We start from the raw sequence: 26,496 nt of genomic DNA, 5'->3' as shown, positions 1-26,496 counted from the left end.
TGAAAGAATTACCTAATTAACATAACAAAGACATGAATACCTGGGGCCAACTGCTTAATAATTTGAAGAAGCCATTTGGATCATCAGCAACATAAAACTTTGAGCAAAATTATCTTGACTTTGTATGTCTTCCCACCTCATTCTGAATCTACTTCATTCCTCTCCATTATTTTATCCCTAAATTGGTCAAACTAGTAAATTGACATATGTTGAAAATATTTGTGGCATTTATTCAAGAAAGAAGTATATTTAAAATTAGATGAGCTGCAACACTTCTGTATTCTATTGCAGGTTCTAGTCAGTGAACAAAGGAAGAAAATAACATAGATTTGAAAAAAATGTAAAAGCGTCTTTATTTATAGATGACATTGTATACGTAGAAAAGCCTAGGGCAGCTACAAAAAGAGGTACTAAAAGTGGTAAGTTGAGCAAGATCTCAGGATACAAGGTCAATATTGAAAAAGCAATTGTATTTCCATATATTAACAAACCATTGGAAATTGAAATTAAAAATATTATTTACAATAGCATAAAAAAGTAAAATTATTTTAACAAAATATGTGTAAGAACTCTACATGGGAAACTACAAAATACTGGGTGAAACTAAATAAGAGCTAATGAAAATGAAGACACAGTCCATGTTCATGGGTTGGTAGACTCAATATTGTTAAGATATCAATTGTCCCCAAACCTGTCTATAGATTTAATGCTATCTCAACAGAAAAGAAAAAATTCCAGCAGACTTTTTTTGGTACAAATGGAAAAGCTGGTTCCAAGAGTTATTTAGAAATCCAAATAACTTAAAATAGCCAAAAGAGTTTTAATATAGGTGAGCAAAATTAGAGAACTTATACTACTTGATTTCAAGATTTACTCTAAAGCTACAAAAATCAAGACAGTGTGGTGCTGGAATAAGTATAGACATAAATCCATGGAACAGAGTAGAGAGTACAGAAAGAAGCCCATAGATAATACAGTCAATTGATTTTATACAGAGGTATGGACGTAAAGGGATAGTTTCTTTAGCAAATGGTGCTGGAAATAATTGTGTATCCGTATCCAAAATGTGACCCTCAACCTTTAATTTGTACCATACATGAAAGTTAACTGAAAAAAAAAAGAATCAAAGGCCTAAATGTAAGAGCTAAAACTATAAAGTTTCTAGAAACAAGTATAGGAAAAAAAAATTTTGCGACCTTGAGTTATACAAAGACTTTGTAGACGGGAGACAAAAAACAGGAACCATAAAAAAATGGATAAACTGATTCAACAAAATTAAAATGTTTGCTGTTTAAAAGATGGTTAAAATGAAAAGACAAGCCACAGACTGAGAGAAAATTTTACATAACAGAAGTGTAAACAGAATAAACAATTCTTACAACTTCAGGTAACTGTTTAAAAACTGTCAAAAGATTTAGACACACTGTGAAAGAGTATTATAAATGGCACATGAGCATAAAAAGGTGCTCAACATCCTAAGTAACTAGAGAAATGCAAATTAAAGCCACCTATTAGAATGACTAACATGATCATATCAAGTGTTGGTGAAGATTTGGCACAACTGGAGCTCTTATACACTATTAGGCATGTAAAATGGTAGAACCACGTCAGGAAAAATTTGGAGGTTTCTTACAAAGTTCAACTTATGCTTACATATGACTCAGCAATTCTACTCCCAGATATTTACCCAAAAGAAATGAAGATATTCTATGTAAAGGCTTGCACACAAATGTTTTTAGAAGCTGTATCCATAATACACCAAAACATGAGAACAACTTTGATATCACTAACCATGATGGGTAAACAAATTGTATGAAATCCTACCAAGTCATAAGAGGAATGGAAAACTAATCAAATAACCTGGATGAATTTCAGAACATCACATTAAGCAAAAGCTGTCAGACACAAAAGAGTACATATGCATGATTCCATTTACATGAAACTTAGAAAAGACCATTCTAACGTTTAGGAACAGAGCAGATCAATGGTTGTTTGGAGTGAATGTGCATATGGAAGATCGAATGGGAAGGAGCATAAAGAGAATTGTTCCAGGTGATGGAAATGTTCTGTAACTTGACTGCAGTGGTGGTGATGTGAGTATATACATTTGTCAAATTTTACAGAATTGTGTAATTAAAATGCATACATTTTATTGTACAAAATTATATCTTAATAAAGTTGATTTAAATGAAAAAACTTGAGTGAGCCCAAGCGTTTACATTTTTTCTCTTGAAATATTCCTTTTTGGATTTCCACAGGCAACTCCAGAAATCAACTTAGTAGGTAAAATAGCTGAGTGACACTGGAACAAGCAAGTTATTACTCTGAACTGAGCAATTTTCCTCATCAGTAAAATGAGTGAATTAGGTTAGATGATTTCATTTGTTCATTCAATAAGCATTTACTAAAGCCCACTATGGGCAAGCACTAGGCCAGGTTCTAGAGATATAAAGCTGAAAAAGAAACCAGCTTTTCCCCTTAAGGAAACAGAATGAGTTTAGTGGAAAAGAAAGACAAGCTAACATATGATTAGGATACTGCTTACGTATAACTGAGACATGAGGAGAATTCATAAAAGAAGCAGTCTTCCCTGATGATGCAAAACCTGAGTTGGGTTTTGAGGTTCAAGTAAGAATTAGGTAGAGACGAGAGGGCATTCCAAGCAGAGTGCCTAGTGGGCAAAGAGCCAGAGGCGTGAGAGACACAGCATGTGTTTAAGGTACTGCAGGTAGCTTAGTAGGTGTGGAACACAGAATTCATCCTCGTAAGGTCATGGAGTGTCTTGGCTGAAAAAAAGTTCTAAAAGATTCCTCTAGTCTAACCAGCATGCAGATAGGAGTCCTGTACCAAATAGTGATAACTCATGAAGTAGAGGATCTCCTAAAAAGTAAAATAACTACACCATCAGTTAGGATCCTTTTTGTGGCAAAGATAATCTTTTGGCTCATGTAACAAAACAGTCCAGGGATAGACTGGTGGAGTGTGACCTGGGAATTAAAAAGGTCAACAGAGCAGCTTCTCACTCTTTGCATTCTTAGGCCACAGCAGCTCCAGATCTTATATTTTTTTCATATCCAGTTTCCCTGAAAGATTAAACCAAAGCCTCATAATCAAGTTTCACTAATTTTGCACAATCTTAGCCTTTGCACTAGATCCCTGGAGCCAGAGGGATGATACATAATGATAGTTTGACCAGGAGCCAGAGGTCCTGGAAGCAGGAGTCAGCCTCATCTGAAGTACATGGAGGAACAGGTAGATCTCCGGATAAAAATTAGAGTATTTGTAGAAGAAGGGAGACTATATGTCCTGACGAGGAGCTAACAGATTCCAACAATTTTTAGAACAAGGCAGGGGGTACAAACACACGGTCAGATTTCTTCTTTCATCGTCCATTCCTAGGACTAGTCAATGAAAACTGATTTCAGAACAAAATGATGTGAGACAACACATATGCAAAAAACTATCACTACTCTAAGCACCATATTACTAAATGAGAATTTTGATGAGAACAAAGAGAAGGGGGTAATTAATTCCAGTTTATAGGCTCAAGGGTATCTTCACAACAGGAGAGTATTTTTGGTGGGGCCTTGAAAAATGGAGGTCCATGGCAAAGATAAAGTACCTGGCCATAGCTGGTTGAGGAGCAGCACATAATCTGGTGAGGGTGAAGCACAGGATAACAGATCAGTGAGAGAACACAGGAACGGAAAGACCAAGCTGTGGCGGATTCCCCCCACTCTGCTACAGAGCCTGAACTTACCCTTAAGGCAACAGGGTATTGTTTAATTTTTAAGCATGTAAGCGACACAATCGAACCTGTATTTAGAGAGCTGTAAGAACAGATTAGATACTTCCTGAGACTAGGAAGAAGGAGATAACAATAGGGGAATAAAGCTAAGTTGTGAAGTGGAAGACTGAGGGAGTTCAAGTTTAGTGTTCTCTATTTTCTCTATGGAATAGGTAGAGAGGATGTGCTAAATGTAAGGGGGTACTACGCAGTTAAGACACTCTGGAAATTTCAGTTAGCCAGAAGGTTGCATTACCAAAACATTCTGATCAAAAAAGGTTATTCAATAAACTCTTCCATAATATAAGGTCACACATACTACATTAATGGGCGAATTGAAATCCAGAAGAGCCAAATACAATCTATTAGGCTATTTCACCCCAAGTGAGAACACCACAGGTAGAATAACAATGTAATTATCACTGGTCACTCAGATCCTTGTGATCACTGGCAGAGCTTATGTGAGGCAGTGTCAGAGGTTGGTAGGAGATGGTGTGGGAGAATTCTGGAGGGAGGAGGCAAGGAGAAGTCGCAAGAGGAGTGCAGCGAGAGATGGAGTGGGCAAGGCAACCTGTCTTCATGCAGTATTTTAACAAGCAGCCAGGAGCAGCACATGGCTGAGAGGGTATGTGTGGCAGCCTATCAGGCTTGGCTTTTGGATTCAGATTCAGAACTACTGGCTAGAGCCACCCCTTCTAAATGAAAGGATCTGCTATGTCTTAGTTTATTAAATTTTTCTTTTCTTATAGATGTAAGGTCTCAAACTATCAAATGAAGTCACACAAATGCTAATAAAGTTGGGCACTCTTCACATATTATTTTCTACAACTTGACCTTAAAATGTCATATGTAAAATCAATTATTGACAACCTCTTGTATTTGGTGCTTTGTAGAATTATAATAATAATAAAAAAAATAACTTTCAAATATATTTTCTCATTTGGTTTTACTCAACCCTGTCAGGTAAACAGAGCAAATATAAAACTTCCAGTTGCCTGTCCTGTCTCCCATATCCCACAGCCAAATTACAGATAAAGGAGATTAAATTATCTAGGGATTTAAAGCTAGGACAAGAACTCTCCAGTCGAATATTTCTCCTACTACACTACTACACTGCTATGTTTAAAGCAGTTTATGAATATTCTCCTAAAGAAAGAAACCAAAGGTAGGTGTATCTGTACACATTTGACCTTAATCGTTCAGAACTCTCTTCCTAACAGTCACAGGTGTGTGCTTGTCCTGTGATCAAGGTGCATTTGTGTACACAGAATGGCAAAGCATCTGATCATAACCGTATTGCCTTCAAAAGCAATAAAGTGGAGCTTATTAAGAATCAATTACTGAATAAATGGTTATTTGCTTCTTCTAGTCGTTATTTGGAGAAGGCAATGGCAAGCCACTCCAGTACTCTTGCCTAGAAAATCCCATGGACGGAGGAGCCTGGTAGGCTGCAGTCCATGGGGTCGCTACAAGTCAGACATGACTGAGCAACTTCACTTTCACACATTGGAGAAGGAAATAGCAACCCACTCCAGTGTTCTTGCCTGGAGAATCCCAGGGACGGGGGAGCCTGGCGGGCTGGCGTCTATGGGGTCACACAGAGTCGGACATGACTGAAGTGACTTAGCAGTCGTTATTTAGTCCTCAAAGTCAACAAGTACCTGATGAATAAAAGCATTTATATAGAATTTCAAATCAATAACTAGTAGTTATATAAAATTCCACCACAGTTATGGTGCTGGGCTAAACCTCATACATTTCCTAAAATATACTCTCTAAATGAAAGACTCGGAAAATAGATTTTGATAAAACTTTGTACAATTCTAGACATTTAGTAAGACTATCAACATATTGATTCAGAATTTTATTGAAATGATTAGAATTTTGAATTTGAGTATAAAATTGAAAGACATTGATTTTTGGACTTCTTCCCCCCACAATCTATCATTCCATATTACAGAAATGCTAGATTTTTAAGAAGTAATATAAAACAAGACCCTCCACTTATAATAGGACCAAAATAAGATTGATGCCGTGCACAATGTCTTCAGTCTCTGCTTCTGGTCTCTCTAAGCTGCTCTGCCCTAGAAGTAAATCTTGTTAAACCAAGCTTCAGCCAAAGTGCACATGGTTTTGATTTTTCATTCCCTTCGTTGAGTTCTTGGGTGTCTCCTTTGGATACTTCCGAGGGAAGAAACTTTGGCAACACACCTCAGAAGTGTCAAGTCTTCTAACCAAGAGATGGAAAGTTGAGTAATTTGAAGCGATCATTCCATAATTTTCTTTTTTTCAGAAAGTCATGAATCAAAACACTGTCAGGTGCAAACAATTGTATCTGACCTTCTCCAAGAGAGACCTTTAAGGGAGAAATAAAATGGAGAGAGATCTAGAAGATCTCTGATGAGAGACAAGTTGTTAAAAACACCAAAGTACATTTTCATTCCTACTAAAAAGCATTATCTTTTTCAAGTCTTCTCACATCTTACCCCACCCCTGCTCTGAGTGAAGAGCAATTTATAAGACAAAATGATTCATTATCTAGAGATACATTTACAAACTGACAGAAGAGAATTCTCCCAGAGGCTACATTACCTATTCAAGTTTATTACAATATCTTTCGTTCTTATTGCATTTATAGTTACATGCCTTTTACAAGTCAGGATTATCTATATAGTATGCTCGATTTAGCAGAAGTTATGTCTATTGCTTCTCTCTTGAAAATCAACAGCATGCAGTGCAATACATGGTGTGCAGACTTATTTCAAAAAGTGAAAAATTAGGTTTAACTGAGAAGGGAACATGATCTTTATTGGCTTTATGCAAAGTTTAATTTTGGTTTTATGCAGAGTTTGCATAGTTCATGATTACTTTAATGAAAAACTAGATGTATTGTCAGTGACCTTGCAGAAGATCAGGTGACCGTAGCAAAAAGAAAAATCTGAAGAAGAGGCATAACTTTTAAAGTAGAAAGGTCAGCAAGAACTGCCTGAAACAAAAAACAAAAGGAATGATTAATATCTGATCAGCAAAGTGAAGCCTCTGAAGTAGACACAGAAAAGCCATTACAATGCATTTCTGACATCAACACACTCTAAGTGTTTCAGATTGGTCCCAAATCTGAAGCTACAACCTTCCTTCTCTTTTCTGAACATCTTAATGTTAGAACGTGTGCAAAACGCTCAAATGTGCAGTAGAAAATAACCTGGACTTTAGCTTGAGCCTTCTTCAAATATACAAGGTAGCATGAGTTTATAAGAGGTCTGACATTTCAACTTGCTTCTATAAATAAACGTACATTATGAATCCTAGTCTTGTTATACTAGTGTAAGGAGTAACTGACTTTAGGAAATCATTTTAAGAAGGAATTAATGTTTATTCAGTTGCAAGATGCATAAACATCCTCTTCCCTTTAAACAAAGAATGTAGGCAGCTATTTTAAGGATAAAATTGCACTTCTATGAGAGATAACAAATAGAGTAATATTGTAAGTCACTACTTAATTGAACCATGTTTCAGGTATAAGTTATACTACTGAAAAGAAACCAGCTTTAATAATTAACTCACTACTAAAAATAACCAAAACAATGTATCTTTACTGTATCAACCAAATGTATGCTCTTTAATTCTTTCAACTAGTGTGTCTTTGTTCTATGAGCATAACACACGGATGTGAACAATTATAAGAAAACGCAACACAAGTCTCAATAGTTTCTATCAAAATTACTAGGTATCTTGCTTCCCATAAAAGTTATAACAGTTTCTCATAATAACCTTGTTTATGACCCCTTCACAAGAACATTGTTTTCAAGTAACTAAGGAATTCTGAATATTTAATATTACTTAGCTTAAAACTTATAGGCATTACTCAAGTTAAAAAATTAGGCTATGAGTAATGTGTGTCCTATGCATTGAAGACTGAAGTACCCAAGCCTGGCAACCTCTCAGAAACTATTTCCATCCCATCTCAGCGAAACTTATCCTTACTTCAGCTGCAGCCAGTGATGTCACCTCCATCAGGTTCACTGCTCGGAAAGCAAACACAGCAGCTGCCAGGACTGGAAAAGAATGAACACTATTTTAACTGCTGGCTTACCCATTAGCCTGATAAATTTACTGCTACATCCAAAACCCACAATGAGAACTCAGAACTGGTGCTTAACACAACTGCATTCAGTTAAGGTCTGGTGAGGAATGGAAATTTCCTTCTCTGGAGATCAGTATCTGAGGGCATTTCATTTTCTTTGGAAAAAATGAAAATTTTAGTGGTTTTTAAAAAGCCATTTTATAAATTGTTTCGTTCATACCTACGGCTTCAATTGTAACAGTTTTTAAATGGTAGATATAATGACTGCCTTATGAACATTTATTTTGATGCAGGTGTTTCTTACTGATGCAATGGAAAGGCTTCTGAAAAGTTACACGTAGACTGAATTTTTAAATGTATCAGATAATATTTCATACGTATCAAGGTAGTATCTATATAAAATTGTGGCAACAAGTATGTCTTTCCTTAAAAATGTTGTTATGCTGCTGCTGCTGCTGCTAAGTCACTTCAGTCATGTCCGACTCTGTGTGACCCCACAGACGGCAGTCCACCAGGCCCCCTGTCCCTGGGATTCTCCAGGCAAGAACACTGGAGTGGGTTGCCATTTCCTTCTCCAATGTGTGAAAGTGAAGTCGCTCAGTCATGTCTGACTTGTAGCGACTCCATGGACTGCAGCCCACCAGGCTCCTCTGTCCATGGGATTGACTTTCCTGCTGCTGCTCCTAAGTCACTTCAGTCGTGTCCGACTCTGTGTGACCCCATAGACGGAAGCCCACCAGGCTCCCCCATCCCTAGAGTGTCATAAATGGGTATGTCTGTTGGGTGGGCCACTGTGGGGATTGATCCTGACACTTGCATTAATGTTGCTTATAGGAAAAGAAAAGTTGAAACTTTGAAAAAAAAAAAAAACCAAACCATTATAGAATATCTTGAAGGTCAATAATATATACTGAGAAGAAAACATCTAGATTTTTGTTCCCATTAGTCATATGCATATGAAAAGAGATTAATGCTGATATGCATTATGTCTTATTATATAACCTACCATAAAACCTTACGAAAGGGAACGAGTCATCATGAACAATGGAAGGACTATGTAAGAGCTTCTGGAGACTCTGATAAGGAAACAGTACTGCTCAGAGGTGACTCGACTTCTCCCTATTTTTTTCATCACCATAGTGGTAGTGCATTCCCTACCCAACAAGTCCTTGAAGTTTAGGAAATGAATGGTAAGGAATCTTTACAATTATTTGGAAGACTGGTTCCTAAGTATATTGCATAGATAATGCAAATAATTGTTAAAAATACATTTCTACTATGGAAATAATAATCATAAGAGCAGTTAATTCTCATATCAACTCTGTGTTTATTACTACTGTTAGCCCCATTTTACTAATGTAGAAACTGAGGCACTGTGAGTTTGGATGACATATTCAGAGTCATACAGGTAGAAAATAATAGAGAGAAAACTCAACGCTGGTCCCAGAGCCCAAGCATTTAACCACTGTGTGATGAAATTTTTGAGATTGAAGGTAAGCAGTAATGACTCATCCCTGACGTGTAAACCGGTGTGCTTTCCTAACTGTCTTCTCTTCAGACCCTCACAATCGTTTTCCCTTGGGATAAACCATAATAGAAAAGAGAATGAAAAAAGAATGTATATCCATGTAACTGGTCACTTTGTTGTACAGTAGAAATTAACACAGCACTGTAAATCAACAATACTTCAATTTTAAAAAATAATGGTTTGCCAGAGATGGACTGAGGATAGTGCATGGCGATACATGCTCTGGTGGATCAGGTGGCTAGGTGGCTATTCCTGAGGAGTAGATGGTGGTAGGTGGCTGTTCCTGGGGAGTAGATGTCAGGATCCAGGTTTCTTAATTTCCCCAGGTAGAGGCAGAGTGACTGGGGAGCACAGGTAATTTTTGAGGGGACAACAGATTTTGGAAAGCTTGTCAAAAAAGCATTAGAACTAGTTAGGAATTATTTAATATATAAAGATGGATATAAGAGATCTGGAACAAAGAATTTACCCTTTAATTGCAAATGGTGAAAACTTAAGTACTTTAAAGTCCTTGAACTTCCATTTTTACAAGAATATCCAAGAAAACCATTTCTGTGGACGAGCAACTTCTTTATAGTTTTCTAATATCTAGAATCATATTTGACAATGGAGACATTTTATAAGCTAAGGGATGTGGTCACTATTTCCTTTTTTGTGTGTAATTTAATGGAGTTGGTGAAAGCTTGACAAGATGGTCAAATTTTCTGCTGTAGCAGGGAAGAGTTTTACATGCTGGGAAATAGTTTTTCCAAAGGTAGATAAGAGGGAGAATAAAAGAGTAGTTACTAATTAACTTCAGCATTCAAAATGCTTATGTGCTCATAACCTTTATTTATCTTGGTGTCACATCACAGAAGTTCCTTTCTGTCTACCTCATGTTTGGTTTGCCCAGCCCTTCCACAGAGCAGGCTTATTTGCCAAGGAGAAAAGCTCTATCAGTTCAGTTCAGTTCAGTTCAGTCACTCCTCATGTCCGACTCTTTGCGACCCCATGAATCACGGCACGCCAGGCCTCCCTGTCCATCACCAACTCCCGGAGTTCACTCAAACTCATGTCCATCGAGTCGGTGATGCCATCCAGCCATCTCATTCTCTGTCGTCCCCTTCTCCTCCCGCCCCCAATCCTTCCCAGCATCAGAGTCTTTTCCAGTGAGTCAACTCATTGCATGAGGTGGCCAAAGTATTGCCGTTTCAGCTTTAGCATCACTCCTTCCAATGACACCCAGGATTGATCTCCTTTAGAATGGACTGGTTAGATCTCCTTGCAGTCCAAGGGACTCGCAAGAGTCTACTCCAGCACCACAATTCAAAAGCATCAATTCTTCGGCGATCAGCTTTCTTCACAGTCCAACTCTCACATCCATACATGACCACGGGAAAAACCATAGCCTTGACTAGACGGACCTTGGTTGGCAAAGTAATGTCTCTGCTTTTTAACATACTATCTAGGTTGGTCATAACTTTCCTTCCAAGGAGTAAGCGTCTTTTAATTTCCTGGCTGCGATCAGCATCCGCAGTGATTTTGGAGCCCCAAAAAATAGTCTGGCACTGTCTCCACTATTTCCCCATCTATTTCCCATGAAGTGATGGGACCAGATGCCATGATCTTTGTTTTCTGAATGTTGAGCTTCAAGCCAACCTTTTCACTCTCCTCTTTCACTTTCATCAAGAGGCTTTTGAGTTCCTCTTCACTTTCTGCCATAAGGGTGGTGTCATCTGCATATCTGAGGTTATTGATATTTCTCCCAGCAATCTTGAATCCAGCTTGTGCTTCTTCCAGCCCAGCGTTCCTCATGATGTACTCTGCATATAAGTTAAATAAGCAGGGTGACAATATACAACCTTGACATACTCCTTTTCCTATTTGGAAAAGCTCTATACTTTGGGATATCTTCAACTGAATTCATGCTTTATATGAAATATAGAAACTCAAATACTTACTTTTGGTCTTTTAAATTGTTCTCATGAATTTTAAGCAACTCTATCATGAACATTAAGATACCCATGCTTTAAACTGTTCTTCAAATGGCCTGAGTAAGTTCACAGTTGAAACCAGTAATATTTATTAAAATATTTATAAAGATTATATAAACTCACTTGAGCAAAAAAGTTGGTCCCAAAATATTCTATTCTAATATACTCAGATGAAAAAAATGTATAAAATGATCAAAACTAACGTATATACATGTGTGCACGCATGCTCAGTCATGTCTGACTCTGCGACCCCATGGAGTGTAGCCCACCAGGTTCCATTGTCCATGGAATTTTCCAGGCATCTACATGCAATTATTTGCCTTATGTCTCTTTATCTGAATTCCATGGAAGGAATTCCCATCAGTCTAATTTCATTTCTAGATGTTCTACAATTCTTCCCTGTTGGTTTTTTAAAAAACACTCTAAGAAAATGAACGGCTGCAACAGTGTGGACTGTCGTTCTACCTATGCATCAATACCTTATTAATTATTAAGCATGCAGCAGAGTACCTTTCATGTCACTTCATTCAACATTCATTTCTCTTTTACTTCAGTTTGCTGAGGGCATGATAAGTCACAGAAAGGGAGAATTTAAATTGGAAGAGGCTTTGAGGTCTTAGAGTTTAACATTTCGTTCACGATAGAAAATCTTTTAACCCTTCAGATGACAGTTAAAACGCCCATTCTACTTTTGGAAGGTCCTAATTATTAGAGCTGATGCTGAAGCTGAAACTCCAATATTTTGGCCACCTCATGCGACGAGTTGACTCACTGGAAAAGACTCTGATGCTGGGAAGGATTGGGGGCAGGAGGAGAAGGGGACGACAGAGAATGAGATGGCTGGATGGCATCACCGACTCTGTGGACATGAGTTTGAGTGTACTCAGGGAGTTGGTGATGGACAGGGAGGTCTGGCGTGCTGTGATTCATGGGGTCGCAAAGAGTTGGACACGACTGAGTGACTGAACTGAACTGAACTGAATTATTAGAAAGTACTTTCTAATATTTAGTCCATTTCTTTAATATGTTCTAATATCTTTTTGAAATGATACAAAAAGTTACATATTAATATAATGCTCTTCAAAATTGATGAATACCCAGAAGAATCATTTGGTGGAAAATCTTAAAATCCTGTCACCCGAGAAATGTTAGCAAAAAACAAGACTACTTAGCCTGGAAAACAGAAGACTTTGGGGAAAGATGAGGGTGAGAGAGTAGAAAAAACATGATGATGATCCTGGTGCAACAGTAGTACATTTTAACAAGTTATATTATCCAGAAATGAAATAGGAAACTTAGACAGGGATTACCCAACACTGAATGTTCAAACACAGGATAAGTATTACCTGCCAGAAATATTTAAAAGAAGCTATACTTGATGATCTCTAGGATTCCTTCCATCTCTAGATGGTATGTATCACAGCCATTCAGCCAAAAGAGGTGATGACAGAACTTTTTTTTTTTCCTAACTCATATCTGTATTGGCTTTAAAAACAATTGAGATGGACTCCGGGGGAGAGGGCAAGGGTGGGATGACTTGGGAGAATAGCACTGAAGCATATATATTATCATATGTGAAACGAATCGCCGGTCCAGGTTTGATGCATGATACAGGATGCTTGGGGCAGGTGCACTGGGATGACCCAGAGGGATGATATGGGGAGGGAGGTGGGAGAGGGGTTCAAGATGGGGAACACATGTACACCCGGGGTGGATTCATGTCAATGTATAGCAAAACCAATACAATATTGTAAAGTAATTAGCCTTCAATTAAAATTTTAAAAAAAGATTAAACAAAAAATAAATAAAAACAATTGAGATGAAAGGATACTGGGAGTTATTAAAAACTTTAGTAAATGATAACTCTGATTACACCAGGGGCAACAGTTATATTCATGGCACTTTACTATTATGCTAACTTTCCTTTCAAAAATACCACCTAATTACTCTAGACCTCTCAGCATTCAAAAATATGTTAATATGGTACCTAGAGAATCTTTTCCAGGAAAAGGGTCTTCAATTAAGCACTATTTCCAAATGGCCAGAGAGGTGACTTTACAATGCTGTCACTGGGTAAAGAAATAAAGGCTCTCACAGCTTAAATAATTTGCTCAGTATCACACAACTGGAGAAGGCTGGAACCAGAACTCTGGCAACTTTTCAGCTCTCCACCCATGTGAAAACCCTGTAATATTTATTTGAATTCCCTAATAAACCTGGTGATAGAAACAACTGAATCTATTTCACATGCAGAGAAGCAAAATAATAGAAGAAATCTGTGGCATATGTGTTATCATACAGTTGCCCTCTGTGTATATCTGCTGTAAGAACTGCTTAATTATTAAATAAAAGATAAGTTTGACTTTCTGAAAAAATGTTGAATTTTTTTGACTTAAGAGAATAAGTTAAAGGGGAAACTTTTATGTATTACTCACAGACAGAGATTTCAACTATGCAGGGAAGCTCAGCCTTGGTTTGGCTTTTAGGTAGTAGCTGAGAACAGGCACAGAACAGAACTATAAGATAATCAGAGGAGTCAGCAGAAGAATGGAAGCAGACCTACACTCCGCTGCACAAACCTCATAGGTGCTGAGACTGAACAAATGTCCTGGCTGGACTAGAAGCAGGGGAGGGGAAATCGACATTCCTGGAAGCAATGAAGAAAGACTAGGAGTAGACTGGTGATGGGCAGTTCCACAGGCGTATTTAGATTGCAGAACATCAGTCCTTGTCCTCTAAGGCAGATAAATCGACTAAATGTTCATGAATTAGAAATGACAGCCAACTGTAGATTCCAATTCCAATTATAGATGGTAAATGTTAGAAAGAAAAGAAAGGATTTACTATAGAAATAGCATGTGTTTTATAAACAAGCACTTACTCTTACCAGCAAGAATTTCCAGAGAGTTGTATCCTAGGATTCTGTCCCACAAAAGCAAGAGTTGATCTGTAGCTAAGTATCCAGAGAAAGCTCGAACCATCCATTTAAATGATATGCGAAGTCTATAAACAAAGAAAAACAAGATATTTTACCTGTGTGGGTTTTAAAAATCACAGTCATTTAAAACTCAAGGACTCTACACATATACGATGGAATACTATTCAGCCTTACAAAAGAAATAAAATAATGGCATTTGCAGCAACATTATTAGAGATTACTACACTAAGTGAATTAAGTCAGAAAGAGAAAGACAAATACCATATGATATCACTTATATGTGGAATCTAAAATATGAATCTTAAATGAACTTATATACGAAACAGAAATAGACTCATAGATACAGAGAATAGACTTGTGGTTGCCAAGGCCAACAGGAGAAGGATGGATTGGAGTTCAGGATTACCAGATGCAAACTATTATATATTGAATGTATAAACAACAAGGTCTTGCTGTATAGCAAAGGGAACTATATTCAATATCCTGTGATAAACCATAATGGGAGAGAATATGAAAAAGAATATATATAACTCAATCATTTTGCCACACAGTAGATGGCATACCACAATGTTGCCATACCACAACATTGTAAATTAACTACACTTCAATAAAATAAATTTTAAAAAACTCAAGTACTCTATTAACAGCTGTAAAAATTCAGCTGAGAAACCTTGAGTTCCCAAATTAGTGGTTCCAAAAGTATTAAGAGAAAGAATTATATTCCCGAGACCTACTTTATGTTGTAGTTTATTCTTTAGAAAACTCACTTCTACATTTTGTTTTTCAGGGTGTGTACTAATTAGCTACCAATGAGGTGATCTTATAGTTTTAACAGTTCCAGGCAAGCCAAGATTATTTGAATTTTTATTCAAGATACTTAAATAAATACTTATAGCTGCATATTTTTCCAATTCAATAAATTATATTCCTAGATTTCACTCAAATGGCTACTAAGGATACAAAAAAGACAGGGAAAAATAAGTTTTAAAGCTATAAGGGGCTTCCCAGGGGGTGCTAGTGGTAAAGAACCCACTTGCCAACGCAGGAGACATAAGAGACATGGATTTGACCCCTGGGTTGGGAAGATCCCCTGGAGAAGGAAATGGCAACCCACTTCAGTATTCTTGCCTGGAGAATCCCATGGACAGAGAAGCCTGGTGGGCTATAGTCCATGGGGTTGCAAAGAGTCAGACACGACTGAACTTAGCAAAAGAAAAATAAAATAGAAAAGCTATAAGGGAACTTAGAAATAGATTTCTGATTTCAACCCTTTAGTTTTAAAAAGGAGGTCATCAGAACTCTGAAAGATCAACCAGAAAATTCAATTAAATTCTATTTTGTGGAAAAAAAAATCCTAAGAAGTATGAGATCCTACTGTTTCATAACGAGGTTATGTTACAATAATATTTTATCTCTAGAATCAGGAAACAAACCTGGCTTTGGTGCCTGAAGAGATAAAATACTCTCTCATATTTCTCTACTATCTATTAGCAATTAAATATCACTTGACTGCCCCTGAGAGGTTTTAGCCAAGTTCTTTGTTAAAACTGTCATAATATTATATAAATAGGTACTTTTTCTTAAAAGAGAAAATGGATCCAGAGATTGCCTTTGTTGATGTCATATTAATTTTCCTAAGATTGAAAAAGGACCCCCAAGTTTCAGAAATTCCTCAATATTATATAACTATTGCTCTAATATGACAAATACATGTAGGCAGTAGTATTATAAGGCAAGTTTCTTGGTTGGTTTTAGAATATCAGTTTATAGATGCCAAAAAACTTTTGGCCAGTGAATGTTTTAAATTTTAAAAGTTCACTAATTCCCTGGCATGCCATTAGGACTCTACGCTCCCACTACAGGGGACCTGGGTTCAATCCCTGGTCGGAGAACTAAGATCCTGCAAGGCATGCAGCATGGCCCAAAACAAAAAAAATTCACTTTCAAGTCTAAATTATTAACTTCAACTAGTTTCATTTTATGGATCTCTCTTAGTGTCTTGTTAAACCAACAGTATCACATACCATGCCTCCCTGCTCCCTCGTATATCTAGCACAGAATCAGTTTCTTAGAAATAAAGCTTGAAAGTGAAGTCACTCAGTTGTGTCCAACTCTTTGCGACCCCATGGACTGTAGCCTACTATGCTCCTCTGTCCATGGGATTTTCCAGGCAAGAGTACTGGAGTGGGTTGACATTTCCTTCTCCAGAGGAAATAAAGCTTATTGAGGTATAATTTATATACAGTGGAATTTGCTTTTATTAATGTACAATTCTGACTTTTTTTAAAACCAAATAGAAATTTTAGAACTAAAACATACAAAAACATAACAACAACAAAGCAACCCTCACTGGAAGAATCCAACAGCAAAATGGAAATAAACAATGAGAGAGCCAGCGAATTTAAGTATAAGTCAATAGAAAGTGTCCAATCTGACCTACAGAATAAAAAGAATTTAAAATAGAAACCTGTGGGATAAGAACAAAAGTTTTAATATTTATGTTCCAGAAGAAAAGATGAATGTGAGTGGTACAGAAAAAAAAATATTTGAAGAAATAATGGTTGAGGGAAAATGGATACATGTATATGTATGGCTGAGTCCCTTCGCTGTTCACCTGAAACTACCACACATTGTTAACTGGATATACCCTAATACAAAATAAAAACGTTTAAAGTTTGGAAAAAAAAATAAAGATGAAACCTAAAAAAAGAAGTAATGGTTGAAAATTTCCTAAATTTGACAAAAGAAATAACCCTCAAGTTCAAGATGGTCAACAAACCCTGAACAGGATAAACCCAAGAAATCCATGTCCAGATATATCATAAACTGTTGAGAAACAAAGACAAAGACCTTGATAGCAGTCAGAGAAAAACAATAATTGGTATTATTTCTCCCTGAAATGTTTGGTTGAATTTGCCTGTGAAGCCCTCCAGGCCTGGAGTATATTTGAAAATAGAATGTGATAGATTAAAGATGTATATTGTAAATCCTGCATAAAGTATTTTTAAATTAAGGCATGTACATTTTTTTATTGATAACGCTATGGGATTTCCCAAGCAAGAATACTGGAGTGTGTTGCCATTTCCTTCTCCAGGGGATCTTCCTGACCCAGGGGTCAAACCCATGTCTCCTGCACTGCAGGCGAATTCTTTACCCGATGAGCCATCAGGGAAGCCCAAGGCACTGTCACAGCCTGAATGCTTGTGTCCCCACCTCTACCCCAAATTCATTGAAACTACCCACAATGTGGTCATGTATGGATGTGAGAGTTGGACTGTGAAGAAAGCTGATCGCTAAAGAATTGATGCTTTTGAACTGTGGTGCTGGAGAAGACTCTTGAGAGTCCCTTGGACTGCAAGGTGATCCAATCAGTCCATTCTAAAGGAGATCAATCCTGAGTGTTCATTGGAAGGACTGATGATAAAGCTGAAATTCCAATACCCTGGCCACCTCATGCGAAGAGTTGACTCACTGGAAAAGACTCTGATGCTGGGAAAGGTTGGGGGCGGGAGGAGAAGGGGAAGACAGAGAATGAGATGGCTGGATGGCATCACCGACTCGATGGACATGAGTTTGAGTGAACTCTGGGAGTTGGTGATGGACAGGGAAGCCTGGCGTGCTGTGATTCATGGGGTCACAGTCGGACACGACTGAGCAACTGAACTGAACTGACCCACAATGTGATAGTATTAGGAAAGAGATGTGGCCCTTGGAAGTTAATTAGGATTAGATAAGATGAAGTAGGTTCTCATGATGGGGATTAGTGACTTCATAAAGTCATGTGACAGCTTGTTTTTCCTCTCTGCTCTCCATCGCATAAGGATACAATGAGAAGTCAGCAGTCTGCAACCTAGAAGAAGGTCCTCTCTGGAACTCGACCATACTAGCAACTTGATCTTAGACTTCCAGTCTCCAGAACTTGAGAAATAAATTTCTGTTGTTTATAAGCCATACAGTTTATAGTAATATATTGTACCAGACTGAACTAAGACAGACATTATCAAAAAACATTTTTTAAAAGGTGTAAATAATAACTCAATACTGGAGATAAATATGGAATAAAAAATTTTCAAAAGTAGGCAGGAAAAGAGGAAAAAAAAAAAGAAAAAAGAGCACATCAGTTCAGTTCAGTTCAGTCGCTCAGTCGTGTCCGACTCTCCGCGACCCCATGAATCACAGCACTCCAGGCCTCTCTATCCATCACCAACTCCTGGAGTTCACTCAAACTCATGTCCACAGAGTCGGTTATGCCATCCAGCCATCTCATTCTCGGTCGTCCCCTTCTCCTCCCGCCCCCAACCTTTCCCAGCATCAGAGTCTTTTCCAGTGAGTCAACTCGTCGCATGAGATGGCCAAAGTATTGCAGTTTCAGCTTTAGCATCAGTCCTTCCAATGAACACCCAGGATCGATCTCCCTTAGAATGGACTGGTTGGATCTCCTTGTGGTACAAGGGCACATGAACAAACAAAAAAGTCTATCAAAATAGTAAATAGTATCCACCGTTATTATTTTAACCCAATATCAATTACATTAAATATAAATGGAATAAACACACCAGTTAAAGATATACTGCCACAATGAAAGACCTGAATATATTTTTGATAAGAAAGCCACCTGAAAAGTAGAGACATTGATAATCAATACACTAAAAGTAGGACAGAAAAGAATACACTATACAAATTCTAATAAAAAGAAAGCTGGAATGGTTATATCAGACATAGTTCAGTCTTGGCCAACTCTTTGCGACCCCATGGACAGTAGTCCGTGGAATTCTCCAGGCCATAATACTGGAATGGGTAGCCTTTCCCTTCTTCAGGGATCTTCCCAACCCAGGGATCGAACTTAGGTCTCACGTATTGCAGGCAGATTCTTTACCAGCTGAGCCACAAGGGAAGCCCGAGAACTAAAGACATCAGTACACTAAAGATAATACAATAATGATAATCAATACACTAAAAGTAGAAGGGCAGAAAAGAATGCACTATATAAATTTTAATAAAAAGAAAGCTGGAATGGCTATATCAGACATAGATTTATTACTAGAAAAAGACATTACATAATGATAAACAGATCAATTCTCCTAAAAACAGTGTCAAATACATGAAATAAATATATATATATACAGCAATGCAGGAACAAAAAGACAAATTCACAGTTATAATTGGAGACTCTAACACTTCTTTCTCAATAATCAATAGAAATAGTAGACAGAAAATTAACAATGAGAAGTCTTGAACATTATTAAAAAAGACTTGATTTTATTACCACTTATAAACATTCTGCTCAACGGTAGCAGAAAATGAATTCTTTTCAAGTGTACATGAAAGATTCATCAAGGTAGCTCATATTCTGGGTCATAAAACAATCTACAACAACATTTAAAAGAACTAAAATCTTAAGAAGCATGTTGTCTAATTGTAATAGAATTAAAATAGAAATCAATAACAGAAAGATATCACACTTTTTTCAAATATTTGGAAATTAAACAACGTGCTTTTATATAAACTATGGTCAAACAGGAAGTCACAAGAGAAATTAAAAAACATTTTGATTGAATGAAAGTGGAAACATAAAATATCAAAATTTGTTGAGTAGAGGTAAAGCAGTGCTTTGAGAGAAATTTATAACATTACTGTTGCTTATGTTAGGAAAGAAATATCTGAAACCAATTCTCTAAATTTCACCTTAAGCAAGCAGAAAGATGAGCAAAACAAAGCAAAAACAAGCACCCAGAAGGAAAAAAACAAAAAAGGATAAATCAATGAAACTGAAAATAGGAAAACAGAAAATCAATGAAACCAAAACTGATTTTTTCAAAGAATAAAATAAATAAGCCTCTGACCAGAATAATCAAGAAACACAGGATACAAATATCAATCTCAGGAATGAGACAGGTAGTGTCACTCTGATTTTAAAGATAGTAAAAGGCTAATTAAGAATAATTATGGAATATTATGAATAATTTATGTCCATACATATGATAACTTAGATAAAATGCACAAAGTACTCAAGCAGAAGGAGATAGCCTTAAAAGTCCTATATCTAGTAAAAAAATTAAATTCTAATTAAAACTTTCCAATAGCATTAGTTTTAATTCACGAAAGTCTTTTAATAATTGATTTCTAGCCTGACAACTGAATTTTTATACTTTCCTTTTATTAGAATTTTGATGTTTACCATAATTTATTGAAATAAATTTGTTCCTTTTAATGATTAAAGTATATGAATAGACTAGGAAAATATCAGGATTTTAGTTATAATAATTAACTAAATGTCTACAGAAAAGCATAGATACATACAAATATTTGTTTCACAATAATAAAAAATGAGGTCAGTTTACCACAAGAAAAAAAATACATGTGTAAAAGTTGGTGATGGACAGGGAGGCCTGGCGTGCTGTGATTCATGGGGTCGCGGAGAGTCGGACACGACTGAGCGACTGAACTGAACTGAACTGAATATATTTCTGCCACAATTTTATTTTATAATAATAATTATTAACAGAATTCTATTTTTTATTGGCTATAAAAGAAAGATTGTTAGGTGTTATCAATAAATGATGAGAGGTACACAAAGAGGAAGACCATAACAAAACACTGATAAATCATTTGGAAATTTCTGTTGCCATGGACATTGTTAACTGAAAAAGAGTAAAGAGAACCAATAATAATGAGGTCCACAGGTACCCGACCTATTCACTGATAACTCGCACTGGGATATTTACTGATAACTCATACTGAGATAAATAAACAAAAATTCAAGCTTTTGGAAGGAAAAATCACAGTGTACAACCATTAGTAGATAACTGACTTGGTTTTCACTCAGTGAAAGATGGCAGACTTTGACCGATCTGGCTTTCACAGTTGTCTTCTGATAAATCCGGCCTAAACTGGCAATTTCAGTACTATCGTATTTCTCAGGTAGTATTCGTTTCCACAGATTTCTACCTCAGTTTGGTCACCATCTTCCACTATGAACTGGAATTAGTCCTCTGGTGATTCTTGTACCAAGCACAAAAATCCAAGCAAATCAGAATTTATCAGGATTTTGGTAAGTCTTCCAAGAATTTTTGGCACAATGTTGAGTTTTAATTTACTACTTGATAATTATTGTTTTGGAGAAGGAAATAGCAACCCACTCCAGTATTCTTGCCTGGAGAATCCCGGGGACAGGGGAGCCTGGTGGGCTGCTGTCTATGGGGTCGCACAGAGTCGGACACGACTGAAGTGACTTAGCAGCAGCAGCAGCCAGTATTCTTGCCTGGAGAATCCCAGGGACAGAGAGGCCTGCACATACAGGCTGCTTTTGTCAATTTCTCAGACTTTAAGAGTGAACTTTTTAACTTGCATATCATTACGTCACTCCTTTACCCTATGTACTGGATCCTAAAAGTTTGCCGGCACCTCATTGTGTTAAACCAACTACTCTGTACCTTTTTCTCGGAGAAGGCAATGGCAACCCATTCCAGTACTCTTGCCTGGAAAATCCCATGGGCAGAGGAGCCTGGTAGGCTGCAGTCCACGGGGTCACACAGAGTCGGACACGACTGAAGCGACTTAGCAGCAGCAGCAATTCTTGTTTTATTGGGGGAAAATGTTAATTTCTCTGAAAAAAATCACTGCATCTTTGATGATTAAAAAGAGCCTTCTGATATCAATCTATTCTTCAATTAGGAGAGAAAAATACTCACGGTTGAGCCCCAATTTCTCGCAGATGATAAAAGAGTTGGGGGAGATAAGTTTGCAGAAGAGTTTCAAACAGCAGACAGAGTGACACAATACCCTGGATACAATAAGTCACAAGAGAAATGCATAACTTAGTATTTAAAAGTGAACTCTACCGTCAGATTACTCAAATAGAAATGAGAAAAAGATGATCAACGTCAGTAATGTTTAAAAGCCAAAGACAGGAAATGCACCCATGATCTCTAAAACAGTAAAAATAAGTTTATCCCTCTTTATGGACACTCACTCTTATAAATATGCTAAGGAGCCTCCTTTTTAACAACAAGAGGCTCCCTGCATAAGCTGGCATATAGTAATGTTCAGAATTCAAGAAAAACATCATTTTCTAGAAAGCCTGCTGCTCTGTAAGGCATACATTATCACTTAGGGTCAGCAAAATTAGTTTTTTTTGGATGCAGTCCAATTTCCAGGTATTTCTCCAGTGCTGTAGCCACACCCTCACTTTCTTCCTCCATATGTTCCTTTCTTTCAGCTGCCTCACCCATCAGGGAAAATATTTCCTGCGTTTTTTTACTCTTTCATTGAAAACCACGCCCAGGGAAAGAGCGACTGCTTGAAATTTCTGTCAGGATATCATCAAAAAAGAATGTTTGATTACTGAGTATAAGGATGGTTTTTTAAAAAACTGAAATCTACTTTTTCTAAAAGGGCATTGTAGAGTACAAAGCAGATGGGTTTTCAAGTGCATTAATTACTTGACAACTCTGAATAAAGTCTTTCTTGCAGTGCAGCATTCCTCAGGGTTGTTCTTTGTAAGGAAGTCCTAATCCTCTTTTTGAGTTTCTAAAGAAGTAAGGCTGTTGTGGTTCTAAACAGTTCAGTCTGGCTGCAAGCCAGAAAAGGAGATGACCGCCTGTAAGTCTTTATTTCACTGAATAAAGAAAGGGCAGAGGCAGGGCTGTCCCAATCAGTCAACTGGAAGAGGACAGCTTAGGGTCAGCATGGAGGCGCAGAAGGAATAGCCAGAGTTTTAAAAATTTAAAAAAAAAAAATTTTTTTAAGTCTGAAGTGAAGTGTGAAAATAAAACATGAGAGTAAGAAATCTGATGCTAAGTATGGCTTATTAGAAAAGAGAATTGTTAATATATTTTTGGTTATTCTAGATTAAACATCATTGCAATAAAGACACTAAATTATCTCAGAGAGAAGAGACCCATGATAATTTGGTATCACGCTCATCTTTGACATCCTGGATTTCTGTTATTTGCCAGCTTTCATCAGCAATGTTTGAGAGCAACACTAGAGACAGAGGAAGGTGTACTAGGAATACACAGGATTAAAATGGGGAGGAGGTATGATGAACTGCTACTTAGTTTAGTAGCAGTGTGATAATCTTCTGTTTTCAGGAAACTTGGTAGCCCCGACACATTCCAATTTTAATGTTTCTTTGGGAGTGTCAGTCAAGTTACTCACAAGCAGACCAAAGCAAGCCCAAAGACAGAAAAAGTATAACTGAAATAAATACTTGTTTTTACTCAGGTTAAGGGGGGGTAGGAGTGGGGAGGGAAGATACGATAAAGGATAGGCCAAAATAAAACAGATACAAATATTCAAATCCCAATATGCTTCTTCTTGAATTTCTTGTTAAGGCCAAGGAGCCATCTATTGAATAAACACAAAGAAAATATCTAGTTTGATAAAGGATAATTAGTCAAACATGATATTGAAAAATAAAGGACAAATAAATGTTTAATTTTCATTAACAAAGATGATGATGATGATGATCATAATGACAATAAAAACAACAGCCGTCTATTTACTGAACACCTGCTACGAGCCAAGTACTACCCAAGTGCTTCATACTCTTCTTTATAGCACCACAGAAACTCAGCATTAACCTCATTTCAGAGATGAGGAAACCAGTGTTCAAAAAACGTAGCCATCTTTGTCAAAGAAAACAATACAGACATTGCTATGTTTATTCTTTCAACATAAAAGATAATTTAAATGCAAGTGATAAAGGACTTTTTCTTGTCATTATTACTAAAACTATTTAAGTATCAATTTTTTCCATAGGAAATTTTCATTTTTTCCATAGGAAAATGATACTTGACAATTTGTTTTTCTCAAGGTAAAAAAGAACAAGTCTGGTTTGATCCAATTTTTTGTGAACTTACAGAAGGATGAGAAGAGATGGAATGAAGCCTGAAGAAAAAACGCACGTACATCTCACGGAATATCTGATACAGTTTGGAAGGTTCATGGTATAGAAAACAAAGTGGTGCAACTGAAAGAACAAAAAGAATTAATTAATAATATTGCAGAACTACTGTAATTGAAAAAATAAGTTCATAAAGCATAAAGAATAAATAAATATTTTATAGTACTAATATTCATTCAAGTTTAAAATCATATATATTCTTTTTTCATGTTGAAAAGGGAATATACGCACATGTAAACACTGTCATTAAAAATTTTTTTTAATGGAGTAAATTATAAAATGCTTTATAATCCCAACAGTAGAATAACACAATGGAACCATATAAGGGTATTAAAAATTCAAAGTAACTTTTAAAAATTACATAAAATCTCTCTTTTTAAATTGAAGTAATAAGAAAGTGATATCCAGGCAATTCATTTTTACTTTGTCCACAAAGGATCTTTCAAAATTTTTAGTTGTTGACATCAGGTAGGTAAAATATAAGATGATTTATGACTAACTTTTAGAAAGTTGGTCTTCAACTGATGGAATTTGAAAATTAAAATTCTGATTAACAGGCATATTCCAATATGTTTCTAGACAGTTTTCATAGGCTTAAAGTAAAACAACTCTAAGAATTTATTTCTCTAATGAATTTTTTGTGTGTTTGTGATAACAATCTCTATTTCTCTAATGAATTTGAATTAAATTTTCTTTTGCACTGTTTGTGGCAATTAAGCACAGGTGGGTCAGCTCAACCAGACAGCCCACAGCTGAATGTCAGAAAGTCAGATTTTAAAATCAGATGCCAACCTGACAATATGATTATTTCATCTGTGAACAAGAAGGAGTCAATGATGTATTCTGTACCCTGAGAGTTGTTAGAAAATTTAAACTTCCTGACATCATTAACTGTTCTCTAAATTACTCAAGTACACCTTTCAAAAACTATTTACTTGAAAAATGCTTGCAGTTGGGATTAATAAAATAAAAGGATTAAAGGGCTTACATTTTATTATTAGAGGTAAAAATTTATATTCTTAACCTTGCTAGGTTTTCTATTTTAAATTCCTCACATATTTATAAAAGAGAAATATGCTGGAACCTCACTATAACAATATGTATTATGTTATGAAATTTTGGTGGCTCAAGAGAATAAAGCCAAGGGAAGCATAATGCAAAATTCCTAGACACTCTGAATCCTTTTCATTGTATGCTGGTTTTAAAAGTTTTATATTATGTCATTCACCATGATGATCTGATGCTGAACACGCGAGGGTTTTGTTTTTTTTTAAAAAAAAAATTGTTAATTTTTAACAGTGCTGATTAAAAGTGCTGATTCTTTTTACAAAGGTAAACTTTATATTTCTGTTTAGTCTCAAGGTTGGGGAGGAGGAATAGCTGGGACAGAATCTTCAGTAAGCTCACATGTAAGGCAGATAAATGAAACACTAGATGGCATGAAGGGAGAGAGCGCTCTCCTTCTCGCTTCTCTTCATGACACTTCCTGCGCTCCTCATTCAAAGACACGTGAGGCAGAAAGTCGCTTAGGGCTCTCAAACCTGCACACGTGTTTGTCATGTGTGCTTCAGGATGACCACATGCTTCAGTGTAACTGTTGCTCTGCATACCAGCCAGTCTGAAGAAATCATGAGCTCATTCGGTGTTGTCCTTCCCTTTGCATTTTTTCTGATCTAGTATTTTTAAAAAAGACTTACGGGAATTAGTTTAGGAATTTTTACAGCTATTAAAACTAAATATCAATGTGTATTTCTAATTTCTAGTGAATTAGAAAATGGTAAACCATAGAACCATTTTCATGGTATATTTAATTTCACAAGCAATCATCATCTCAGCAAAATTTTAATTGGACATATAAACAAATACCAAACCCAATGTTTAAAAGTTCACAATAACATTGTTGAATATGTGGGTGATGCAATATAAAGTGTGAGGTTCACGTTTAAATTTTCTAAAGTGTAATAAAAACAGTGAGTATTTTAGAGCCTAACTTACCATACATGGAAAATCCATGAAAAGGAATTACACCTAAAAAAAAAAGTATTTATTTTCAATTAGTATAACCACTGAATTATTTAATAGGTAAACTTTAGGGGATTAAAACCAAAAATAGAGGGCTTTCCTATTTTTGCTTCAACTTTGTTCATGAATGTCAGAAAGACTTAGTGATGGTAACCAACAAAATGATGTGCTTTTTAACAGCTTTAGAGAAGCAATCAAGAGGTTTTCCATATATATCCGGTTAACTTTCTATTGATAAAGCTGAAAATTAAGACTAT

At 36.4% G+C, this 26,496-nt stretch overlaps 1 protein-coding gene across 3 annotated transcripts in view; it reads right to left on the bottom strand.

The window, feature by feature from the left end:
- Positions 1–286: 286 nt before the first annotated feature.
- TBC1D19 (TBC1 domain family member 19) overlaps positions 287–26,496 on the bottom strand; it is a 152,728-nt gene continuing 126,518 nt past the window's right edge. The window contains exons 16-21 of one of the 3 annotated variants that reach the window (XM_055434264.2): positions 26,213–26,245; positions 24,174–24,283; positions 22,002–22,093; positions 14,254–14,375; positions 7,772–7,842; positions 287–6,773 (exon numbers count right to left, since the gene is read on the bottom strand). In XM_055434264.2, coding sequence (XP_055290239.2) covers positions 6,699–6,773; positions 7,772–7,842; positions 14,254–14,375; positions 22,002–22,093; positions 24,174–24,283; positions 26,213–26,245 — 503 coding nt within the window. In that variant the 3' untranslated portion in view covers positions 287–6,698. Of the gene's footprint in view, positions 6,774–7,771; positions 7,843–10,862; positions 11,202–14,253; positions 14,376–22,001; positions 22,094–24,173; positions 24,284–26,212; positions 26,246–26,496 lie in introns of those variants that run through there. The other 2 variants (XM_055434265.2, XM_055434263.2) reach the window with 2 other exon arrangements.

The sequence above is a fragment of the Moschus berezovskii genome, chromosome 5 (assembly GCF_049115385.1).
Source record: "Moschus berezovskii isolate FMDL1 chromosome 5, NW_MosBer_1.0, whole genome shotgun sequence".
In the NCBI taxonomy this organism is placed as follows: domain Eukaryota; kingdom Metazoa; phylum Chordata; class Mammalia; order Artiodactyla; family Moschidae; genus Moschus; species Moschus berezovskii.
This window is presented reverse-complemented; position numbering and strand designations above follow the sequence as displayed.